General features: G+C 35.4%; 4 protein-coding genes and 1 non-coding gene across 5 annotated transcripts; all 5 read left to right on the forward strand.

Annotated features, from left to right (window-relative positions):
* Positions 1-1633: 1633 nt before the first annotated feature.
* LOC126785716 (uncharacterized) lies at positions 1634-3644 on the forward strand. The gene is made up of 3 exons (XM_050511341.1): positions 1634-1836; positions 3251-3281; positions 3441-3644. Exons 1-3 carry the CDS (start codon positions 1634-1636, stop codon positions 3642-3644), a joined length of 438 nt encoding a protein of 145 aa, XP_050367298.1.
* A 4569-nt stretch (positions 3645-8213) lies between these two features.
* LOC126787711 (glutamate receptor 2.7-like) lies at positions 8214-11663 on the forward strand. The gene is made up of 5 exons (XM_050513609.1): positions 8214-8665; positions 8772-10063; positions 10222-10534; positions 10642-11042; positions 11151-11663. The coding sequence occupies exons 1-5, from the start codon at positions 8386-8388 to the stop codon at positions 11433-11435; spliced, it is 2571 nt and encodes an 856-aa protein (XP_050369566.1). The 5' UTR covers positions 8214-8385; the 3' UTR covers positions 11436-11663.
* Positions 11664-11832: 169 nt separating this feature from the next.
* Positions 11833-11903, forward strand: TRNAG-GCC (transfer RNA glycine (anticodon GCC)). Its single transcript has one exon. It is a non-coding gene; the product is annotated as a tRNA-Gly (tRNA).
* Positions 11904-11970: 67 nt separating this feature from the next.
* LOC126788387 (uncharacterized) lies at positions 11971-13861 on the forward strand. Its single transcript, XM_050514375.1, has 4 exons — positions 11971-12322; positions 12501-12580; positions 12660-12718; positions 13336-13861. Exons 1-4 carry the CDS (start codon positions 12029-12031, stop codon positions 13638-13640), a joined length of 738 nt encoding a protein of 245 aa, XP_050370332.1. The 5' UTR covers positions 11971-12028; the 3' UTR covers positions 13641-13861.
* A 471-nt stretch (positions 13862-14332) lies between these two features.
* LOC126789211 (apoptosis inhibitor 5-like protein API5) lies at positions 14333-20202 on the forward strand. The gene is made up of 17 exons (XM_050515304.1): positions 14333-14366; positions 14511-14627; positions 14728-14889; positions 15115-15214; positions 15328-15393; positions 16045-16142; positions 16241-16315; positions 16544-16693; positions 17138-17203; positions 17305-17370; positions 18013-18123; positions 18249-18338; positions 18427-18533; positions 18722-18836; positions 18921-18986; positions 19079-19182; positions 19595-20202. Exons 2-17 carry the CDS (start codon positions 14529-14531, stop codon positions 19785-19787), a joined length of 1668 nt encoding a protein of 555 aa, XP_050371261.1. The 5' UTR covers positions 14333-14366; positions 14511-14528; the 3' UTR covers positions 19788-20202.
* Positions 20203-20694: the final 492 nt, after the last annotated feature.

Below are 20694 nucleotides of genomic sequence, written 5' to 3' on the forward strand. Positions count from 1 at the left end.
AGACCTCCCTAATTTTCTCAGAATACCCATAGTCCAACAAAATCAATAAAACTCTTTTTTTTACTTTAAAATTCATTCAATTGATTCAAAGCTATTATAATTTATTTGATTCAAACATATTATAACTATATCGAGTTTCTCAAGCTTGAATAGAATCACAGTATAATAAAATTTATATACAATTTATAACAACAAATGTATTCAACGGACGGATGAAAATAACTAAAAAAATACGAAGTGAGAAAAATATTTTTATTACGATGCATATGTGAAATTATTGGACACAGTAATATTTACAGTATAGCTAGTTCCTCCTTCGTTTGAATTTTGTCTTATTATTTTGTAAAGAAAAATTGAGAAATCATATGTATTGTATTGAAATCTTTGTTTATTTATTTATTTGTATTGGTAATTTCAAATATGTTGACACTAACATGAAAAAAGATAGAAGTCTAAGTGTCATTTTAGAAGGTATGAATAGAACTAAAAAGAGGAGTTTTAGACAATCACGGTCTAGACAGTCTGTAAAGCCACATTTAGTAATTTTGTAAATACTTTTATTTAATTATCTGTTTGTTTTTCAGTGAACAAAACCAGAGCGGTCGAATCATCCAAAAATTATACAATAATTAAATTTCACATCTAAAACCAATTGTCAGCGGATGAATATAACTTAAAAATTCATTATTTTCATGATTAATTTTCTCAATTTGTTTTCAATCTCAAATTTACTTTTTGAGTTTTGAAAGCCTGTTGTTAAAGGGAGTTGCTACTGGGACCTCCACATTTACTCACTTGACCTCCCTCTATTTTTATTTATTGAATTGCATATTTATCTTCTTATGTAATGACAGGACAATGATTTTATATTATAAAATATTTTTATTTTATTTTCAATATAATTTCTAATTTAATAATAATAAATAAATTGTAATTTATTAGTTTCCTTATTCATTTTCATTTTCCAATTTTATTACATACCTTAGAAAATTCAAACGTATGTGAATCAAAACTTTAGTATAGAGTAATATTGGTCATGTCATATAAAGTTTATATCTTCATACACGTTATACAAAATATGTTATGCATATATATATATATATACACACACAAAATGTAATATATATACACACACATTTACAACATAATGAGTTAGTAATTAAATAAAAGTAAATAACTATTTAAAATATTCGGTATGAGGCATTGAACATAGAACACACAAAAAAAACAAAAATAATAGATTCATACAATTCAAATAATCTTTTGTCTTGAAGTACATGTCATTAAAAAATCTTTATTATAATTTGATCAAAGAATGATCATCCTCTTGATATATATTTTTTAAATGAAGGTTTGTATGATAAATGACAAAATCAAATGAAAAAGTGGAGGGGTTCAAAATTAATGATTTCTTGTTAAAAAAAGGGAGGTCTAATGAGTAAATAAGAGGTGTAATGAGTAATATATTGATTTACATATGAATAATATAACTAAGATTATTTTAGAAATTTAAGAAGAGGTCCATGAGTTTTCTTTTTGAGGCGTAAACAGAGATCTATTAAGAAAATGTGGAGGTTCAATAGCAAATCCGTTGCTAAATTGACCCAAACAAAAGAGGTGAAAGTGTGAAACAATGTACTACTACTGCCTCTCAACGCTTCCAGCCTTTGCAACTGTACGGCCCAAACCCACATCTCTCTCTTCCAATCGAGCTATCCCCATCAGAGCCATGAAAGCCGTCGTCCAGCGAGTCGCTTCCGCCAGCGTCGAGATGGAGGGCCGCACCATCTCGTCCATTGGGCCGGGCCTTCTCATCCTCGTCGGCCTTCGGATAACAAGATAGTTAGAAGCCCTTTATTTTTTCAATCCAATCGCTCTTTTGATTTTGAAAAAAAAAAATCTCTTTATCAATATACTACCTTCTTCTACACATTTATCTCTACCCTATAAAGGGGAATAGCTAATAGTTAGGGCTCATAAGAAATTTTTAATCCACTCAGCGGAAAAGCTTTTACCGCATTAGGCACTAATATATTTTTAACGTCTAATTAGATGGGGTAATCATTCAAAAATTAAGAACAGAAGCTCGTTACTTTTTATTTCCCTAGAATTGGAACCTCTAGTAAGGCTCTACCCATTTATTCACTCGACCCCCCCCCCCCCAAAAAAAATTATTTTTTTATTAAATTTAATAAATTGAAATAATATTTTGGACCTATTCATTAAGAAAGAATGAAATATTCTCAGAATTATACATTGCTACGACATGCTACTTTTTCCATTCATTCCTTTCAGGATCAGTCGTGGTCTTACAAACTCTACCGATGGTATGGACGAATCTGTTTCTTCATACAAATGTGTAAAAGATGTTAGCCGCACTTAAAAGCCGAGTACTCTACCGTTGAGTTAGCAACCCAAATAAACAAATTAGAATGTGTAGATACAATCAAAATCCCAATAAATAACGAAATTGAATGGCACAACACAATCAAACCATTAAAAAAACAATGAAAAAAAAAACTCTAACCCATTCTAAACATAATAAAAATGAACAAATCCGACGAAAATACAAAAATGATCAAATAAAAGATAAAATAAAGTCACAGATTTTCAAATATTTATAGATCGATTCTTGTCTCTCCTCTCTTAATATTATTCATTATATATTATTTTATTTATTAATATTAATTAGTATATATCGAGTTTTATTGATTTAAATCTTAATCAAAAAAGACTTCCTGTATGACAGAAAATATAAGAAGATTATTTGAATGAAATAAAATATATGGAACAGGGATAAATAGATCCATTTATCCACGATCGGATTATATTTATTTGATACACTATTGTCAATATTAATATTGACAAAAACATAAACATACAAAAGATAAAACAAATTCTAAATCGAACTAACAATTGCGATTTCAATCAATTTAAATTAATCAAATTAAAATAATTTGAAATGTAAAAAAACGAAGGACTTGTGTTGGATTGGCACTACACTATATATAAATATAATATTTAAGTGAAAGATTTAATTAAGGAAGACAGGGAAGAAGTAGAAAAACAAAAAAGAGGTTTATTCAATAACTAAAATAATCAGGTTTAATCCTTCATTTTTTTTCTTCATAGAGTTCCAAGGAAAATAATCCCATCGGGGGTAATGTTAAATTTTTATGTCTATAGACCGACCCCATTACTTCTACGTCATTTCTTATTTATTCACTTGATTTTTTTTTATTTCATTAATTGATTCCGGCTCCGATGCTGAGTACATGTCTGTACATCCCCACTATCCCTCTACATGTCAAATCTCTCTTAGCTTAGCTTAATTTGACTAGTTTTGATTTTTTGAGGGAACTAGTTTTACTAGGTAAGTAGTTCAGGTGAAACTGTGAAAGTTTTGTTCTTTTGTGAGGGGAACAAATTTTACTATGAAGTTAGAGTGTTTATGGTTTTTGTGTACTTGTTGTGGGTTGACAGTGAGTCAGTTTACATTGTATGGATTCCTGAAGGGTAACAAGCCTGATTTTCATGTGGCTATGGCGCCGGATAAAGCAAAGCCCTTTTATTCTTCCTTGGTTGAGAGTTTTAGAAAATCATACAAGCCGGATGCAGTAAAAGGTGAAACTTTCCTCCTTTAATGTTTCTTTGCGTATATCATGTTTTGGATTGGATATGAACTCATTAGGCTTGAATCGTCTGTAATGATCAAATAGAATCGTCTGTAATGAATCGTCTGTAGGTTGAGAGTTTACTGTATTTTCTGTATAATGATGTAACCCCTTCACCTCAAAGTTAAATAGGAACTTCTGATACTTGGGGTATGAATTTCTGTGTATAGAGGTAAATTTGGTCAATGATGGACCAGTTACAATGCAAATCGACTCACCATCTCCTAAGTGAGTACATTATTTCCCTGCCTCTATTGAAACTATTCCACCAGGGTTCACATATTGTGAACATTCATGGCAGGAACTCAAATGATGTTGAAGAATCATGATCTGGTTGGCATTGCTTTGATTCATTGGTAACTTAGCGATACGGCATAATTGAATAGTGTGGGATGTATATTTATCATTTTCTAGATCAATAGCAACGAATCAATGATTGATGGCATTAGAAAGTGTATCATAAACAGATCATGATGTTCCTGAGGATTTTTGTGGATGGAAAACAGTATGTTTTCTCGTGTTAGCAAAGGGCTGCAATGATTTACTTGAAAAAAAAATCTATATTTTACATTCATAGTACAAGAAGCCAACCTGCAGAATCATCTATTCTTCCTTGGATTGTATATGTACAGAAGAACTATGAGCCAGATTACCTCTAGCAAGCTATGACTGTGCAGATATGATAGTAGCTGCCATAAACAGTGCTTCTTTTCCAAGAGGTAAAATCTCCATTTTCCTAAACCATGTAATGCAGTTATACAAGGTTATAAAAAAGAAGAAACACTCAACTTACTAACGGTACGACTCCAGCTACAGTTGATATACTGTAAAGAAATTATAACAGGTCACTGGGAAAAAAAATTAATAACAAGCACAAGCAAATTTGATTCTCTAAGTTTGAGCTTACTTGTCTGCAGTCTTCAGATTTATAAATGCAGATATCATATCCTTAGATACTTCAATGAGGGAGCTATTACTTCTTTCTTCACTGGAAACAGAGGTGCCTTCAACGTGTTGTTCACATGGTAAGGACAAATAAGCCTAATTAAGAGAGAACAAAAGTATCGATCGAATATCTCATAATGGTTAAACTACAAAGACATGCTACTATGAGCAACTTAACATTGTAAACCTCATTGTAAAAGCTATTTGGATTTTATTATATATAAAATACATAGAAGTGCTACACAGGCACTACATAAGCATCTATATTTATGCTTTGTTACCATAAATTAGTATATGTATAGCTAGAAGGGTAGAGGCATAACAAGGTGAGATGCAATTCATATCAACTTCATGGAGAGCACCCAACTGACCACCTAAGAAAGAATCTCGGGTAATGATTATAAGAATAAGCAATGCAGTCCAATTGTTTGGATCCCTCTTTAAGCTGTTGATTGCAGTGACATAGTGACATATACACATGCACAATGAAGAATGTTATGAATTAAAAGGACACATCACACTCTGAACTAAAATATCAGCAATGTCAGACTAGTTAGTAACCCAACAATTTAAATCATTTCTAATGCCAACAATCATATTTCTCTGCTTCCTAATAGTGGCAGCAGTGTGACAAAACTTAGTATTCTTATCCCCAAGGAGTTACCAATTTTCCTTGGCTCTGTGAGCCCAATAGATCTCCTCCTTTTGCTGGCAATCCATCAGATCTTTAGTTAAATTAGAAATTTTATTCTTGAGAAAAACGGAATCCAAATAAACCATTAACTGGTTTTGATAAAAACTAAGTTCACTTTACTCCAAGTGGAGACACGTTGGGCAAAAGCATTCGAAAGAGCAACAAAAAATTTAAAGGGATTTTCATCAAGCTACTGGAATAAACATTCAGAAGTTAAGGTATCAAACTCGGCACAATCAAACCAAATAGCCTCAACCCTGAAATTTATATAATTATTAACACGCTGAGGTAAAGTAGTGATAACCATGGAGCTATGATTAGAGCCAACCATAGGCAAATTCTCCACAGTTACATCAGGGAATAAAGCTAACAATTTACGGTTAGCCACCACCCTATCTAATCTTTCAAAAAATCATGGTCCCTATGCTTATTAGTCCAAGTGTAAGGTAAACCCTCGGTTGGAATAGTACTAACATTGACATCATTAAGAAACTTAACAAAGTTTTGTAAATAAATTGTGATAGGGTTAGAGCTCCCTACTTTCTCCTCAACACATGTCACGTTATTGAAATCTCCCATAAGTGACCGAGCATCATTATTTTGCTGTCTAAACCTCTCAATGTCCTTCTAGAGTTGCAATTGCATATTCTTGTGAGGGTAAGTATACACAAAAGTGTTAAACCAAGCTTTATCAGTGTAGATATCGATAATTTGAGAATGGATAAATCTATCATGTTTATGAATAACATCAATAGTAGCCACACAAGAATTACAACAAAGCAGAATACCACCACACTGTCCACGAGAATTCAGAAAGTCAAACTGATCAAAGTAAAATGAAAGTGCAGTATAAACTTTATTTCCCTGATCAAAATCAGATCATAATATCTAGGATGCACAAAATGTCAAGCCTCAAAGAAGCAGTAACTTACTTAACTTGGGCTAGAAAACCCGGCCAGGAACTACCCTGGATATTCCATACCATGATTCTCATTAAAACAACAATCTTGGAAACAAAGATTTTCATAGCTATAGTCAATGAATCTAATCAAGAACAAAAATGTAAGTCCTCTTAAGAAATCGCAAGAGCAATCTCCAGTAACAATGTTATCACTTGTTTCAGAATAATCAATTAAAGAGTCGTCAACACGACCTTTAAATTGCAAGTAAGCGCACCAGATCCCCAACTCATTCAAAAGCCAATTACACCCAAACCTATTTATTAGATTGATTTTTAATTAAAATAATAGATTTCATGTTTAAATAATAGAAACTTATGTTGTAGATATTTACTAAACATGCCACACCAATACAAAATTCAGATCTATGATTCAGCTTGATTGAAGCTTATGCGTTTGGAAACTCATTCATTAATCAATTGATATAAAATGAGTCCTTGATTGTAGCATCTGATATTGATGCAAATCTCATCCATGATCGAAACAATAGAAATCAACACAGAGGGATTGAAATTTCCAAAACATTAGATTTTATCATGATATATATTTGTTGTTTTACTATTGATGTAAATGCATGGATCAGTTAATCAAAGGGTGATGGGTTGCATTGCATCGTCGACAATTTATGTTTCTTCTTATTCTGGTATGTATTACTTTAGACCTGATAGTTAGTATAAAATTATATGTTTGTATTGTGGTTTGGATATGTGGTGTGTCTTATGAGCCATATGTATGAATAGGTAGGTATGGTATGCTTTAGATTGGATCCTATTTGTTAGGTTTGTGTTACCTATGAATTGAGATCTTTTACCTTTATGGTAGGAATGTAGGATATTTGGTTTGTTTGATAGGTAATTTAATTATGCGCATGCAGTGATTTCTTTCATGCGGAATAAGTGATGTCTTTGTATCAAGTTGTTATTGAAATAAGTGTACTGTTCCTCTCATATAGGTGGGGGTGTGTATGGTGTTCGTCCTATTCTATAGGAAGGATATATCTATGAGGCATGAATTGTGTCTACTGTTTATACTTGTTGTCGAGGAGTAGAAAAAAAAAGAACAAAATCTAACATACCTTAGGAAGAAGAAAGTTATATACGCCCAAGAAAGAAAATTTTGTTATAAATTGACGAGAAAAGTATGCTAGAATATACAGAATAACAATAGGACTTTCAATTTCATTAATTAAGACAAATTAAAATTACATTTTGTCATTCATTTGATTATTCTGTGACATAAATTTCTTCCGACTAATTCAGCAAATCAACACAAGATTTATGCGTACATTAATGTTTGATATAATAATTAAATTAATGCATTTCATAAATTATGATAGCTATTAAATATATATATATATATATATATATATATTCAACTAGAAGGGAAAAAAGGTGAACTACAACAAAAAATTGAATTATGTTAATTATTTTAGAAAACTCTATTAAGAATGTTGCAATAAGTATTGGGTGTGGATTGGAAAAAAAAAGTTGAGTGTGGGTTCAACTTAAAAGAGTGCTTGAAAAATGGGTGTACACTAATTTTCTCTATTATTATTATTTATTTATTGAATGGGTTTGTTAAACTTATTTCTTGATCACAAATGTTGGATTAGTCTAAGCAATTAGCAGGAAAATGCCTGATTTCTTATTCTATGGTGTGTAAATGTGCAATCGACTGATGCATATGTTATTCTTGTACTTATTTTGCAGAGACCGTCAATAACGGCGGCTGCTGAACACAACAAGGGAGGTCATCATCCAAGTGTGATGTTTCTCATCAATCTCTCTGGGTACATTTTGTAAATCACCAAGAACTTTCATACTTGAATTAGAACTTCGATCAGACATAACGTTAGTCTTGATTTTGTTTTTTCATAATCGACCGAGTCAAGTTGATATGATCTCCAACTGGGTACTATTGTTTCGACGACTTCTGCAACGATATTAGCAATTTCAATCTTTCGCGGAGGACCAACTCAAGCATAAATTAAAATTCCACATTATCAATCCTGGGATATAAGTAGCATGGTTGCTCAACACAAGCAATAACCATATATAAGCGAGTTATATTGCAAAGGTTCTGCATCTGTGCTACACCAATCAGAAATTCAGTTATGTCTTATTCTACAGCTAAAACACCCCAAAGACTTGAGGTTTTGTTTCCTCTGCTTATCATCTACCTGTTATTCTATCTCCCTAATACAGTTGAAGCTGAAGATGAAAAATATGTCACCAACATTGGAGCAATTATTGATTTTAATTCTCGTTTCGGGAAAGAACAGAAAGCTGCTATGGAAATCGCAGCTGAAAACTTCAACAACCTGTCAGAAACTCATGAGCTGATAATTCATTTTCAAGATTCTGTTCGCGACCCCTTTCGTGCTGCCTATGCTGGTAAAGTTAATTAGCATATAGAAATTACCATATAAGAACTTAAGAAAGCAAAGTGCATACCTATAATTTTATACTCAGATTTCTTTATCTTTTTTATTTTTCGCAGCTGAACATTTGGTAAAGGAAGAGAAGGTGCAAGTAATAGTTGGTATGGAGACTTGGCCGGCAGCAGTTACAGTAGCTGATGTAGTAAAAAACCTATCTGGTAATCAAGTTCCAGTCATTTCCTTTGCGGCACCAACCATAAAACCACCGCTAATACAACGCCGTTGGCCTTTCCTGATAAGAATGGGAAGCGATGGTGCTGCTCAGATGGCATGCATCGGAGATATAGTTTCAGCATACTACTGGAAAAGGGTTGTTGTAATATATGAAGATGATGGTTATGGTGGTGGTGTGGGGAGGCTAGCTCTTTTATCCGAGATTCTAAGAAATATTGGTGCAAAGATTGAGCATCGTATAGTTCTCCCACGACTTTCTGAGTCTGATCCATATTGGAATGAAGTAGAGAAGCTCTTCGAGCTCAGCAATGTAACTTCTCGGGCATTCATAGTTCTTCAATCATCTCTACCAACATTAAATGGTCTTTTCAAAGTTGCTAAGAAGATGGGACTCGTAGGAGAAGATTCAGCTTGGATAATATCGGAGAGTATTACTAGTTTGCTTGACTCTCAAGGCAACCATGATATGGATGGTACTCTGGGGATCAAGACTTATAGCAATACTACCGCCACTTTCCAGAAAGATCTCCGAACAAAGTATTCAGAAGACGATTACTCTGAGCCAGGAATCTATGCTCTTCGAGCATACGACATCATTTCAATTATTACACAGGCAGTAAGTGCAATGCCTATTAAGAGTACTAGTACTAGCTTTCAGGAGTTATTAGCTGCAAAGTTGAGAAATTTCGAGGGTTTAAGTGGGAAAATGCAGCTCAAAGAAGGTGAGGTGCTGCTGGATTCTCCAAGATTCAGGATCATAAATATTGTGGATGGGAAGACAGATAAAGAACTAAACTTCTGGACTCCGGGGTTTGGATTTTCGAATACCCTTGATGAAGTATTTGCCACAAACAGGAGTAGTGATGATGTTGGCAAAGTAACTTGGCCCGGGAATCTAACATCACTGCGCCCCTCCAAAGGCTGGGCAATGCCTACTGCTCAGAAGCCAATGAAAATTTTGCTACCTGTTCACCACTCAAACTTTGTGAGGCCTATCGCCCAGAAGAACTCAGGTCAGATGAAAAAAGAGGGCAAATGCTCAGTGGCCTCAGTGTATGAAGGTTTAAGTATTGAACTTTTCTGTATCGTGCTAGACAAGTTGAATTATTCCTTGCCACATGAATTCAAGGAGACCAATGACACTTATAGTGATATGGTAGAACTTGTCTCTAACAAGGTAACAGCTTTATCTGTACTTAATTTTCTTTCAAGTTCTATGTGGTACTGCACACATTTTAAATGAGGAAATCCATCAAGTAAAAGTAATTAGGATATGAGTTTGATTTGTTTTCTGATAAAGATTTTTTTCTTATCATGTCAAATCATCTTATGAAGACTTATGATGCTGTGATTGGCGATATGACTGTAATTGCGACACGAATTGGCAAAGTGGATTTCACTCAACCATATCTGGAGTCTGGTTTGTCCTTGATAGTACCAGAGAAATCTAATGAGTCTACATGGCTGTTTATAAAACCTTTCACATGGCAAATGTGGGTGGCTACTTGTGGGATCTTAGTCTACACTATCTTAATTATATGGTTCCTGGAGGGTCTTTCCACTTCCAATCCAGAATTCGAAGGTCCATTGTTGAATCAGATAGCCACAGCAACTTGGTTTGCCTTCTCATCTCTGTTCTTTGCTCACAGTAAGTTACCAATTTCAGATTTACAGACATTAATATACATGCCTAACTATGACATGGCCAGGTGGTAACTGTTGGCTAAATAATGGACTTTTGGTTTCATCTTACAGGAGAGAAAGTCTCTAGCAACTTGACTCGAATAGTTTTCCTAGTGTGGTTATCTGTTGTATTGATCCTGAATTCTAGTTACACTGCTAATCTGTCTTCAATGCTTACCATCCAACGACTGAGCCCGGGCATCACGGATATTGAAATGTTAAGGAGTTCCAACTCATTTGTTGGTTGCGATCGCGATTCATTTGTGAGGAATTACCTGGAGACAGTTCTTAATTTCAATTCTAGTAACATCAAGGAAGTAGAGAGCAACTTAAGCCCTAAGGACTTCAGCAAAGACAATGTTACATTATCTGCTGTATTTCTCGAACTCCCATATGCAGATATTTTCATGAACGAGCACTGTGATGGATATACCAACACCAAAGCCACCTACAATTTTGGAGGCTTTAGCTTTGTAAGTACTAATTAAGTAGTGTCTTGTTAGTGCATGTGCTACTCTTTCTAAACACGAGATACTGAAACTAACTAAATAATGATATGCCTTCTTAATTTCACCATGTAGGCATTTCAGAAAGGTTCACCAATAGCGAGGGATTTCTCTAAGGTCTTTCTACAGCTATTGCAGAATGGAACTGTGATGAACCTTCATTATAAATGGTTGAACTCGAATCCCAATAAGTGTCAGATCAATGCAACTTCAACTTCCAATACTCTACCAGAAAGCTTGAAACTCGAGAGCTTTTGGGGCATCTTCGTGATATCCGGTGCTACTTCTGCTCTCGGCTTTCTATATTTTGCCATCTTGAAAAAGTTTCAACACCAAGCAACAGCATCCGGAACCCTTTGAAACAAACATACAGCTAGAACGCCTTACAAGTGCTCCAAGTATCTTCAGTGGGAACGTCCCAGATTTAGCTTCCTGACTATGCTGACATACATCCATATTCTCCTTCACTGTCAGGCTATGTGACTATGATAGATTCTTGTATATATATGTATCAACACTACATACTTTGATGCCAATATGTATTCCTTGGATTCTTGTTTAATGTTTGATAAAAACTTTGAAGCATAATTCACCAGAAACGGTCAAGTAAATTCAAGTATTAAGATTCAAAATCTCTTTCATGCAGATTGACAATCAAAACTCATCAACAGGATCAAACTAGCAAGCTGCATGTAGTAATAGAGCATAACCATATATAAAACAACACTTTATAATAGACAGCATTGGACAGCAACAAGCACCAGTGGTCTAGTGGTAGAATAGTACCCTGCCACGGTACAGACCCGGGTTCGATTCCCGGCTGGTGCAATGTTTTTGGACCATAGCTCTCTGAAAACCTCTTGCTCTTCTTGATTCAATAGGGTCAATTAATTCCGAGTCGCTCCTTTTCTTTTTGATGTTGGCAATTTCAGCTACTCCAATCCTTCTCCAAAATGCGAAGAGCCTTAAGAATCATTAGCTCATCAGCTTCAAACCTCCGCAACTCGGCTTCATCTACTTCTGCTTTGCCCAAACACTCCTTCACTACTTCGATAATTAGGCCCCAAAACCCAGAAAGCCAATCACTTCCCTGTGGCTTTCTGAAATGGGGCTCGCTTGGTTCGGTCAGGGCCTCGAGTTTTGCTTCTGGGTTCTCGCCCTTGAAGCCCAAGCCGTTGGATTCCATCATTGACATTCAGAGAGTTAAGGATCGCTCACCTGAGGACATTGCTTCCGCTTGGGATGATGTAAGCTTCAAGTTCCTTGCTTCTCTGTGCTACACTAAAAGTTTATGTCTTGCTACATTGGTTGATGCTAGATTGCTAGTTTTTTTATAGAGTCGAAAATGGATGTGAATGAGATAAATAGTAGTTCATGGTTGTTTGATGGCTATGTGAATTTATGTGTCGTGTTTGTTTCGTTCAGTATCACTTGGGGAGAGGACATATTGGTGCATCAATGAGAGCGAGTCTGTATCATCTGTTGGAGCATAGAGCAGCAGATTGGTAAGCTGCTTAAATGATTTTTTAGTCTTGGTTTTTCGGGTTTCTTCTTTTGGTTATGCTAACTTGTGTATAATCGCAGCCGGTATTTTGTCATTCCTTTGTGGAGAGGGAGTGGTTATGTCTCAATGTTTGCTCAAGGTTTGGTCTCTCATCATTGTCTTGTATCATTTTTATGATTGTTCACTGCACAGTGGATACAGGATAGGATTCACTTCTTTCTGAAGCCAATTTTCGTATGGTCTTTCGATTTGTTCTGTTTGAAAGTTACCTATATTAATATCTGTAGTAAGGTTATTGATTATACAAAATCTGGTCACAAGATCAGAGTTATTTATTCAATATCTGCTACTCGTTCTAGTTATCACTGGTAGATCCTAAGGTTCCAACTAAACAATGTCAATATCGTAGTAGAAGCGGTATGCACCACATGGGATACACATTTATCAATGCTTAAAACTTGTATCTGTAGTTTATAACCTTGATTATCTTTGTATTCGACTCTGTTAATTGATGGCAAGGTTCGGCTGTTGAAACCTATCAAGATGGGTGACATTGTGTCCTTGGTCGGAAATCTTTGAAATTATATTTCTAGTATGCTTATAAATGTAGACAATAAATTACATAGAGTACAAAGTTTAGATGGAGATTCATAGAGTAAAAACCTATACATCCAAAACAAAATTTGTTGTTGTACGATTTCAACTATGTTAGTATGCCTGTCTTCACTACTAAGTTTCCTTCAAACTTTCTTGCAGTGCAGATGCCACACATGATTTTCACTGGTCTTGAAGATTATAAAGCAAGAGGAACTCAAGCTACCCCCTACTTCACTATGACGTATTACAGTGAATTTGCACAAAGCAAGGACATGGTGCTTATCCGAGGCGATGTTGTCCTCCCCAGCAAGCTCAATGACTCAGAAGCAAAATGGCTTCTGGAGACCACCCAAACCTTCTATTTGACTGATGTTAGATTCAAGCTGGTTGAACAGTTCAACAAACAAACACATGATTTCGAATTTAAAGATGTCTTGCAAGCACTGGATATGCCCAATCTGTGATTTCACCAATATAAAGGAATTTTGGCCTCGTAGCAGGGATAGAATTTTATGGACAAAATCATTGAACATTCTGTTGGATCAAATAAGGGAGATTCATACAATGATGTAACATTAGATTGCAAGCTTGGTCATATCCTGGGGATTGCAATTTCCTTTTCCGTTTACTTGTGGATTGATTCGCTGTTTTACACAGTAAGCTCCAGATTATGAGTTACATTGCATTCACTAATGCATAAAGTTCCCAATGACATTTTAGGGGTCAGAAAATGTGTTATGATCCACATGAAATGTTCTCTGACCTTCCGGATACGTTTTTCCGTCATCAGAAAATGTTTATGCCGACCTCTCTTGAAATGTTATTTGACTTTTAAGAAAAGTTTACATCTCTCTCAGTTCTTGACACTCATTAGATGAAAGACTAACTTGATAGAGCCTGAGATCGGTAGACTAGACTGATTTTCGCCTAAATATTGAAGGAAAAATTCAGTCCTTATTATATATATTATATAATTTATATAGTACAGAGCTAGTTGGAATTTACTATACCAAGTAAGTATAAAACATGGTGACCCTAGACACTAAACTAAAATACAGTTGCATACCTGACATAGGATTTTCAAAAACGGTACCGTTTAGTGCAGGAAGGAGATAAAAGGGCCCGCTTCTTCATCTTCTTCCTCCCCAAGTCTCTCTCTCTCTCTCTCTCTCTCCCCCAAAACCCAGTAGGTAAAAATCCAGCCCTCCAAAAAAAAAAAAAAAAAACTCTTTTCAATTTTCCAAAACAACTACTATGACTTCTTCTTCTTCTATATCTAACAATAATGATAATAATAATAACAAGTTCGATTTTTTGTTCCCAATTTCGCTCAGCTTCTCCGAGCCCTAACAATGGCGGCGTCAGCGGCTGACCCCTCCGACGAGGCAAAGCACATCGAGAAGCTATACGAGTTCGGCGAGCGTCTCAATGAGTCCAAGGACAAGTCCCAGGTAACCTCCTTCCTTCTCTTTTCGATTCACCGGAGAATCTCTGTTTCTAGGGTTAGGGTTTTGGAGTAATTAGGGGTTTTTCGTTGTGTGTGGTTTTCAGAATGTGGAGGACTACCAGGGGATTATCAGTGCGGCGAAGACCAGCATGAAGGCCAAGCAGCTCGCTGCGCAGCTCATTCCCAGGTTCTTCAAGTTCTTCCCCGGGCTTTCGTCGCCGGCGATCGATACTCACCTTGATTTGATTGAAGAAGAAGAGCTTGGGGTTAGTTCATTTTCATTTTACACTGCTTAAAATCGATGAAACCTCATTCATTGAGTTCATAGTGATAGACTGAGGGTAGGTGTTGGCTACTGGAATAGAACAGTGTGACATAGTTGAAGATATCTGTGTTATAATTGCTGCTTGTTACTGTCATTTGGGTTGTACGGTATGTGTGATTCGGTGCCATGTTTTAGCTTTTGATCATTGAGAATTTGTAATGTGCAGGTTCGAGTGCAAGCTATTCGGGGGCTTCCCCTTTTCTGCAAGGACACCCCCGAACACATCTCAAAGATTGTAGACATTCTTGTGCAACTCCTTTCAGCTGGTAAATTTTTTTGTGTTGGTTTTTTGTTTATGGTGGTTGTGGAGAGGGAGAGTGAGCTAAGGAGTATATTGATTGTTTTATATGAGTCTGATGTATTTGTTGATGCTTTTTAGATGAGTTTGTGGAGCGTGATGCTGTGCATAAGGCCCTTATGGCTCTTTTGAGGCAGGATGTGAAAGGTAAATGTCATCTTTTTCTGAGTGAGGGTATTTTGTAGTGACTAAATTTGATTGTAGTATGAAGTTTGTATTCATAGATGAATAGGATACGATAATCTATACAAAGTCTTCATATTTATAAAATTGAATACTTGCAAGTAATATACACTGCCAATGGTGAAAGATATGCAAGCATTCTTCAACATTGTTGCAAAACTTCTGTTGTCAGAATTACCATTCTTGGCCCTTTTAAATTAATTCACTTATTTTTATCTGGTGGGACCTAAGTTGCATTCTGGACCACCCTGGCCAATGCTGAAATAGTGACTGCCTAGGCTTGCCTTTTCATGAGTTGAATTACCAAGCTGCCTAAGCCCAATTATTCTATCATGCCAACCAATATCCTAATATGTGAAGAGGCTTTGTATCGTGTGCGTGTTATAATTTTTATTTCAGTGCAAAGATGAGAATATCTAGTCTGCAAACCTTACTCCAGATTATATTAGCTTTATTTGAATGCACAATTTATTATACAAATGAGCAATCAGTTGTTTCCCATTGGATACTGGTTACCTATATCTACTTATTGTCTGTTGCATCCTTGATATGTTTCCAATTAAGTAAATGCTCAAATATTCTGTCATAATATATTTTGCTGTCTTGTGTGCGCAGCTTCTTTGACGGCCTTGTTCAAGCACATTGGAAGTGTTGATGAACCAAGCCAAGATGATGTTATTCGCGAGAAAGTCCTAAGCTTCATTAGAGATAAGGTTAGAAGACAGTTTGAGTAATCCCTCAGTAGAATAATATGATTTTTTTAATCATAAATATCATGATGTTAACAGATGCTAAAATTTCTAAATTGTAGGTATTTCCTATTAAAGCTGAAGTTTTGAAGCCCCAGGAGGAAATGGAGAGGCATATTACTGACTTGATAAAAAAGGTGCGTTCATGATTTTTCAGTGAAGTACATGATCCACTAGAGCCATTTCTCTTTATAGTACCGTGTGAAAGTCACTAGGACCTTTTGATTGCCATGCTGTCACAGTCTGATATATGGTCCTTTTTTTTGTTACCCAGTTGGGCATAACTATGTGAAAATTATAATTCTTTTCACCATTTTGTTTTAAGGTTGTTGGATATATGACTAATTTGATGAGTTCAATTGCAGAGCTTAGAAGATGTAACCGGAGCAGAATTTAGAATGTTCATGGACTTCTTAAAAGGTTTGAGCATCTTTGGGGACAAAGCTCCAAAAGAACGGATGGTCGAACTTCTTGGCATCATTGAAGGACAAGCTGATTTAGATGCTCAATTCAGTGTAAGTTCTAGTTTATCTGCCTTGGTGTAAAGAACATGACATGAAGTAGTAGCGAACGTGATCATGCAATTTTTACTGCCAATTAGTAATGTGGTGCGAGTAGTTTTTTATTGTGCTACTTTAATTGACCTTTAATACCATAAGATGATTACCATTATTTTCTCATCCCCAATTGTAATACATTGAATAAGATTTTGGAGTAGGTAAATACCAATATTCAGGATAATAAAGAATAGGCTGGAGGAACCCCATTTGCTTGATTTCTAATAAATAATAGTACATGTTTGACTAGAAGTGGTAGAAAATAAAATTGAGGCTGATGGAAGTAACATCGACATATCTTAGAACCATGTCTGTTCTACTTTCTCGTCTTAAGATTAGACAAGTTGAATATAATCACTATGGTGCTTTTAACAACCTCTTTGGAAAATGGTTGGCATACAGGTTTCAGACGCAGACCATATTGACAGGTTGATATCCTGCCTATTTATGGCTCTGCCATTTATTGTGGTATGATATCTACTACCATAAAATTCTCCCTTCATTACTGTAGTTGGTGTTTCTTATTTCTGGTAATTGACCCTGTTTGATCAATTCATATGTTTACATAGAGAGGTGCATCAAGCAGCAAGTTCCTCAACTATCTGAACAAACACATCCTTCCTGTATCGGATAAGGTAACATCGACACTCTTTAAAGTTTTCCGTTTACCATTTAGGCATGCATGTCAAGTTTCTTGGCTAATCAATTCTTAATCTGGTTTTCATAGATTCCAATCTGATTGTAAATGATACGCAAAGCAGTTTATTATGTATGCTATATCTATGTATGCATATGAAATATATAATGCACATGGTGATATAATTTTTATGTGTAATCACTTTACAATAAGGTTCATCTGTATACTTGGTATAATGAACAAGAGGTTGTATTAGTTGAGTATTGGTCTTGTTTTAAAGGAAACTACTTTATGCTCTTCAATTGATTCACAGTTAATTAGAATTTGGATGTGCCGTTATTTTCCATAGCAAGCCTTTTATGTATAGGTTCTTTCTTTATGCTCTTCCTTTTTGCTACCGTCAGTTATGAGTGAGTAGAAAGTCACTAAATCTGAAGTGAAAAGAAGGGAAAATCTGGTAAATATGAATAGAAGAAAAATTGTGGAAAATGTAATAGTACTTCCAATGATAAAAAGTAAACATATCTTGGTCATTTTGTATTGTTTTCTGTATAATACTGAAAAGTGTTTCTATTGCTGTCATTATGGTATTTTCGGTCAAACACAAGGTGCTCATTCTCACATTAATTTTGTCCATCAGCTTCCTGATGAAAGAAGGCTAGATCTTCTCAAGGCTCTTGCAGAAGTTGCGCCATTCACCACACCACAAGATTCACGTCAGATTCTTCCTTCTGTGGTTCAGCTGTTAAAGGTTCCATAAAATTTGAACTTTAATGATTTATGCTTGAGTGCTTTTTATTCTTTATTATATAAATGATTTTTTTTTGTTTAATACAATGAACATATATATAATTTTCTTTTTGTTTTCTTTATCAGAAAAACATGCCTCGGAGAAAGACCGGAGAGGAGTTTAACTTCACTTATGTGGAATGCTTGTTGTACACATTTCACCATCTTGCTCACAAGGTTTTTGGGTTTCTAGTCAACACCTTTTGTCAATACCTGTGAATCATTTAATAATGTGTCATTCATACGTCATTGCTTTCTTATATAGGTTCCAAATGCTACCAACAGTTTGTGCGGTTACAAGATAGTAACCGGACAACCATCAGATAGGCTTGGTGAGGACTTTACAGAGCAGTATAAGGAATTCACAGAGAGGTATCAACTCTTTTATATGTAGTTTATTGCATAGTCTAGGTTGTCCCATCCTTTATTTCATTCATTGAAAATGTTTGGCCTTCAATTGTCATGTATTTTTTTTCTTTTGCTTCAAATTGATTCATACAGGTTGACACATATTCATTGTTGCACCTTTGTGACTGAAACTTTTATGGGTTGATTTACAGGTTGAGTTACGTGGAGGAGTTAACTAGGGCTACCATGAAGAAATTAACACAGGGAATGGCCGAAAAGAACAAGGCGATGGCAGCTGCAAAATCTGATGAAGCAAAGGATAGCATTGTGAGTAAATTATGAGAGTTGGGTGTCCTCTTGAGTATTCTTATAAACATTACCTTAAACAAAAGTATGTTTGATGATGTGCAGAAAACTGAAAAGCAGAATACTACAACTGGGTTGCGAACCTGCAATAATATATTGGCAATGACAAAGGTGAATCGAATGAAATGACTGAGAATTCTGGAATACCTAGTTACAAGTCCATGAATGTCCTAACTGATATTTGAATAATTTCATATACTTAGGCACTGCATTCGAAAGTTCCTTCATTTATTGGAGACAAGAGCATCAACCTGTCTTGGAAAGAGGCGCCAAAACCTGCTGTGACCGCAAGCTCACCTGCCACAGGGTAAGCAAAATCTTTGTGAGCCATCTCTCTGGCTTTTTTGTTCCTAGTATTCCCATTATTTTGTGAATAGCTCTTGCATTTGTTCAATGAGGGGCTTTAATTGTTTAAGACAACATTTGTCATTGCTTCTGCCAACAGAAAATGAAACTTTTTTTTACTTGGCTGGAGAGAGATAAATTTGTCATTGCATCTGTATCGTATAAATCTGTTATTCTGTTATGCACATAACTCTTTCGTAACTTGGTCACTGACCATCTCTTTGCTATTTTTTTTTTAAATTTTTACCATGTTGCAATGTGAACATCTTGCATCTTGAAGGAAGCTGTAATGCGTGTTAAACAATTTTCCATCTTAATGAAAGTATGTGTATTTGTGAACTCTATATATTCTTAACTTAAACCTTTTGGTGCAGTGGAAAACGACCTGCTAATGCTGGCAATGGATCTGGCAATCCTTCAAAGAAAGGCCGAGGAGCTGGTGGACTACAACATCAGCTTGTTAATAGAGCTTTTGAAGGGATATCTCATGGAGGAAGGAGTGGCGGGACAAGGGGCCGAGGCAGAGGGTGGGGAGGACGCGGAAGAGGAAGGGGTTACAACAGATAGATTTTGTGTATGAAGCCCTGAGATAAAGAAGAATTGGGATGGATGACGGTGAGATATGGACTACAGGAATACGTATATGAGCACTGATGATGTATTGAGTTCTTCTCTTCGATTAGGAACAAGTTTTGTTTCCTTCAGGAAGCTAATTACTCTCTCAATTTCTGGTGAATTAAGACACTAATTCTGTACCTCTGAAGAATGGCTTGGGATTAGGGCACTGAATTAGTCATCGGAAAAAAATTGCAGCAGTCCTGTATCTTGTTCGTGCATCCCATTGAAGATTGACTTTAGAGGAACAACTTATGATTCTGATAGTGTACGACTGTTAGTGAGATTATGAAACCATAAGATATTGATAAACTTTGTTACTGTCTTGTTGATTTTTATTAATAACTTTAATGTGTTAAAAACAGAAGTATAATTCATTAGTTCTTGCACAAATCTGTTCGCTATAAATTGATGTTGTCTGCACGGTGAAAGTTACATTATGATAAACCATAGTGGGTCCTATGGATATTTCCTTTGAAGCTTCATCAGCCCCAGGGAGCCTATATGGTTTGGATTCAGCAAAGATTCTAACTATAGTTTTCAATATACTTGGCGGGAATTTTGGCTTTGAAATATGTTGAAATTTAAATCTACGTGTAGAATCTAGGCTTTCAATTGTTGCTGTATGAGTCTATGATTGTACAAACATATACAATTGCAGAGAGTTGTTGCCAGATGTGTGATGTTATTTTGTCCCAATCCCATTCTGGCCAGAATATCTGTACCCATGAACGAAACCATGAGTCTTGAAATGAAGAAAATGGAAAGTTTTGAAGAAAGGGAAGAGGACTAAAATTCCTGAGACAGAACTGTGCAACTCACAACAAGATTAGGTCCAACTATAAAGCTCATAAGAAAT

Source organism: Argentina anserina, chromosome 3 (genome assembly GCF_933775445.1).
Source record: "Argentina anserina chromosome 3, drPotAnse1.1, whole genome shotgun sequence".
Taxonomy (NCBI): domain Eukaryota; kingdom Viridiplantae; phylum Streptophyta; class Magnoliopsida; order Rosales; family Rosaceae; genus Argentina; species Argentina anserina.

Excerpts from the sequence above, each read along its gene's own strand:
- LOC126785716 (XM_050511341.1), top strand. The coding sequence starts at position 1,634 with ATGTACTACTACTGCCTCTCAACGCTTCCAGCCTTTGCAACTGTACGG. Across the intron at positions 1,837-3,250 it reads CTCGTCGGCCTTCGGATAAC|TGATTCCGGCTCCGATGCTG; the intron begins AAGATAGTTAGA and ends TATTTCATTAAT. Across the intron at positions 3,282-3,440 it reads CCGATGCTGAGTACATGTCT|TTAGAGTGTTTATGGTTTTT; the intron begins GTACATCCCCAC and ends TTTACTATGAAG.
- LOC126787711 (XM_050513609.1), top strand. The coding sequence starts at position 8,386 with ATGTCTTATTCTACAGCTAAAACACCCCAAAGACTTGAGGTTTTGTTT. Across the intron at positions 8,666-8,771 it reads CTTTCGTGCTGCCTATGCTG|CTGAACATTTGGTAAAGGAA; the intron begins GTAAAGTTAATT and ends TATTTTTCGCAG. Across the intron at positions 11,043-11,150 it reads ATTTTGGAGGCTTTAGCTTT|GCATTTCAGAAAGGTTCACC; the intron begins GTAAGTACTAAT and ends TTCACCATGTAG.
- LOC126788387 (XM_050514375.1), top strand. The coding sequence starts at position 12,029 with ATGCGAAGAGCCTTAAGAATCATTAGCTCATCAGCTTCAAACCTCCGC. Across the intron at positions 12,581-12,659 it reads GAGCATAGAGCAGCAGATTG|CCGGTATTTTGTCATTCCTT; the intron begins GTAAGCTGCTTA and ends GTATAATCGCAG. Across the intron at positions 12,719-13,335 it reads TGTCTCAATGTTTGCTCAAG|TGCAGATGCCACACATGATT; the intron begins GTTTGGTCTCTC and ends ACTTTCTTGCAG.
- LOC126789211 (XM_050515304.1), top strand. The coding sequence starts at position 14,529 with ATGGCGGCGTCAGCGGCTGACCCCTCCGACGAGGCAAAGCACATCGAG. Across the intron at positions 17,204-17,304 it reads TGGCTCTGCCATTTATTGTG|AGAGGTGCATCAAGCAGCAA; the intron begins GTATGATATCTA and ends ATGTTTACATAG. Across the intron at positions 18,124-18,248 it reads CTGTGGTTCAGCTGTTAAAG|AAAAACATGCCTCGGAGAAA; the intron begins GTTCCATAAAAT and ends TTTCTTTATCAG.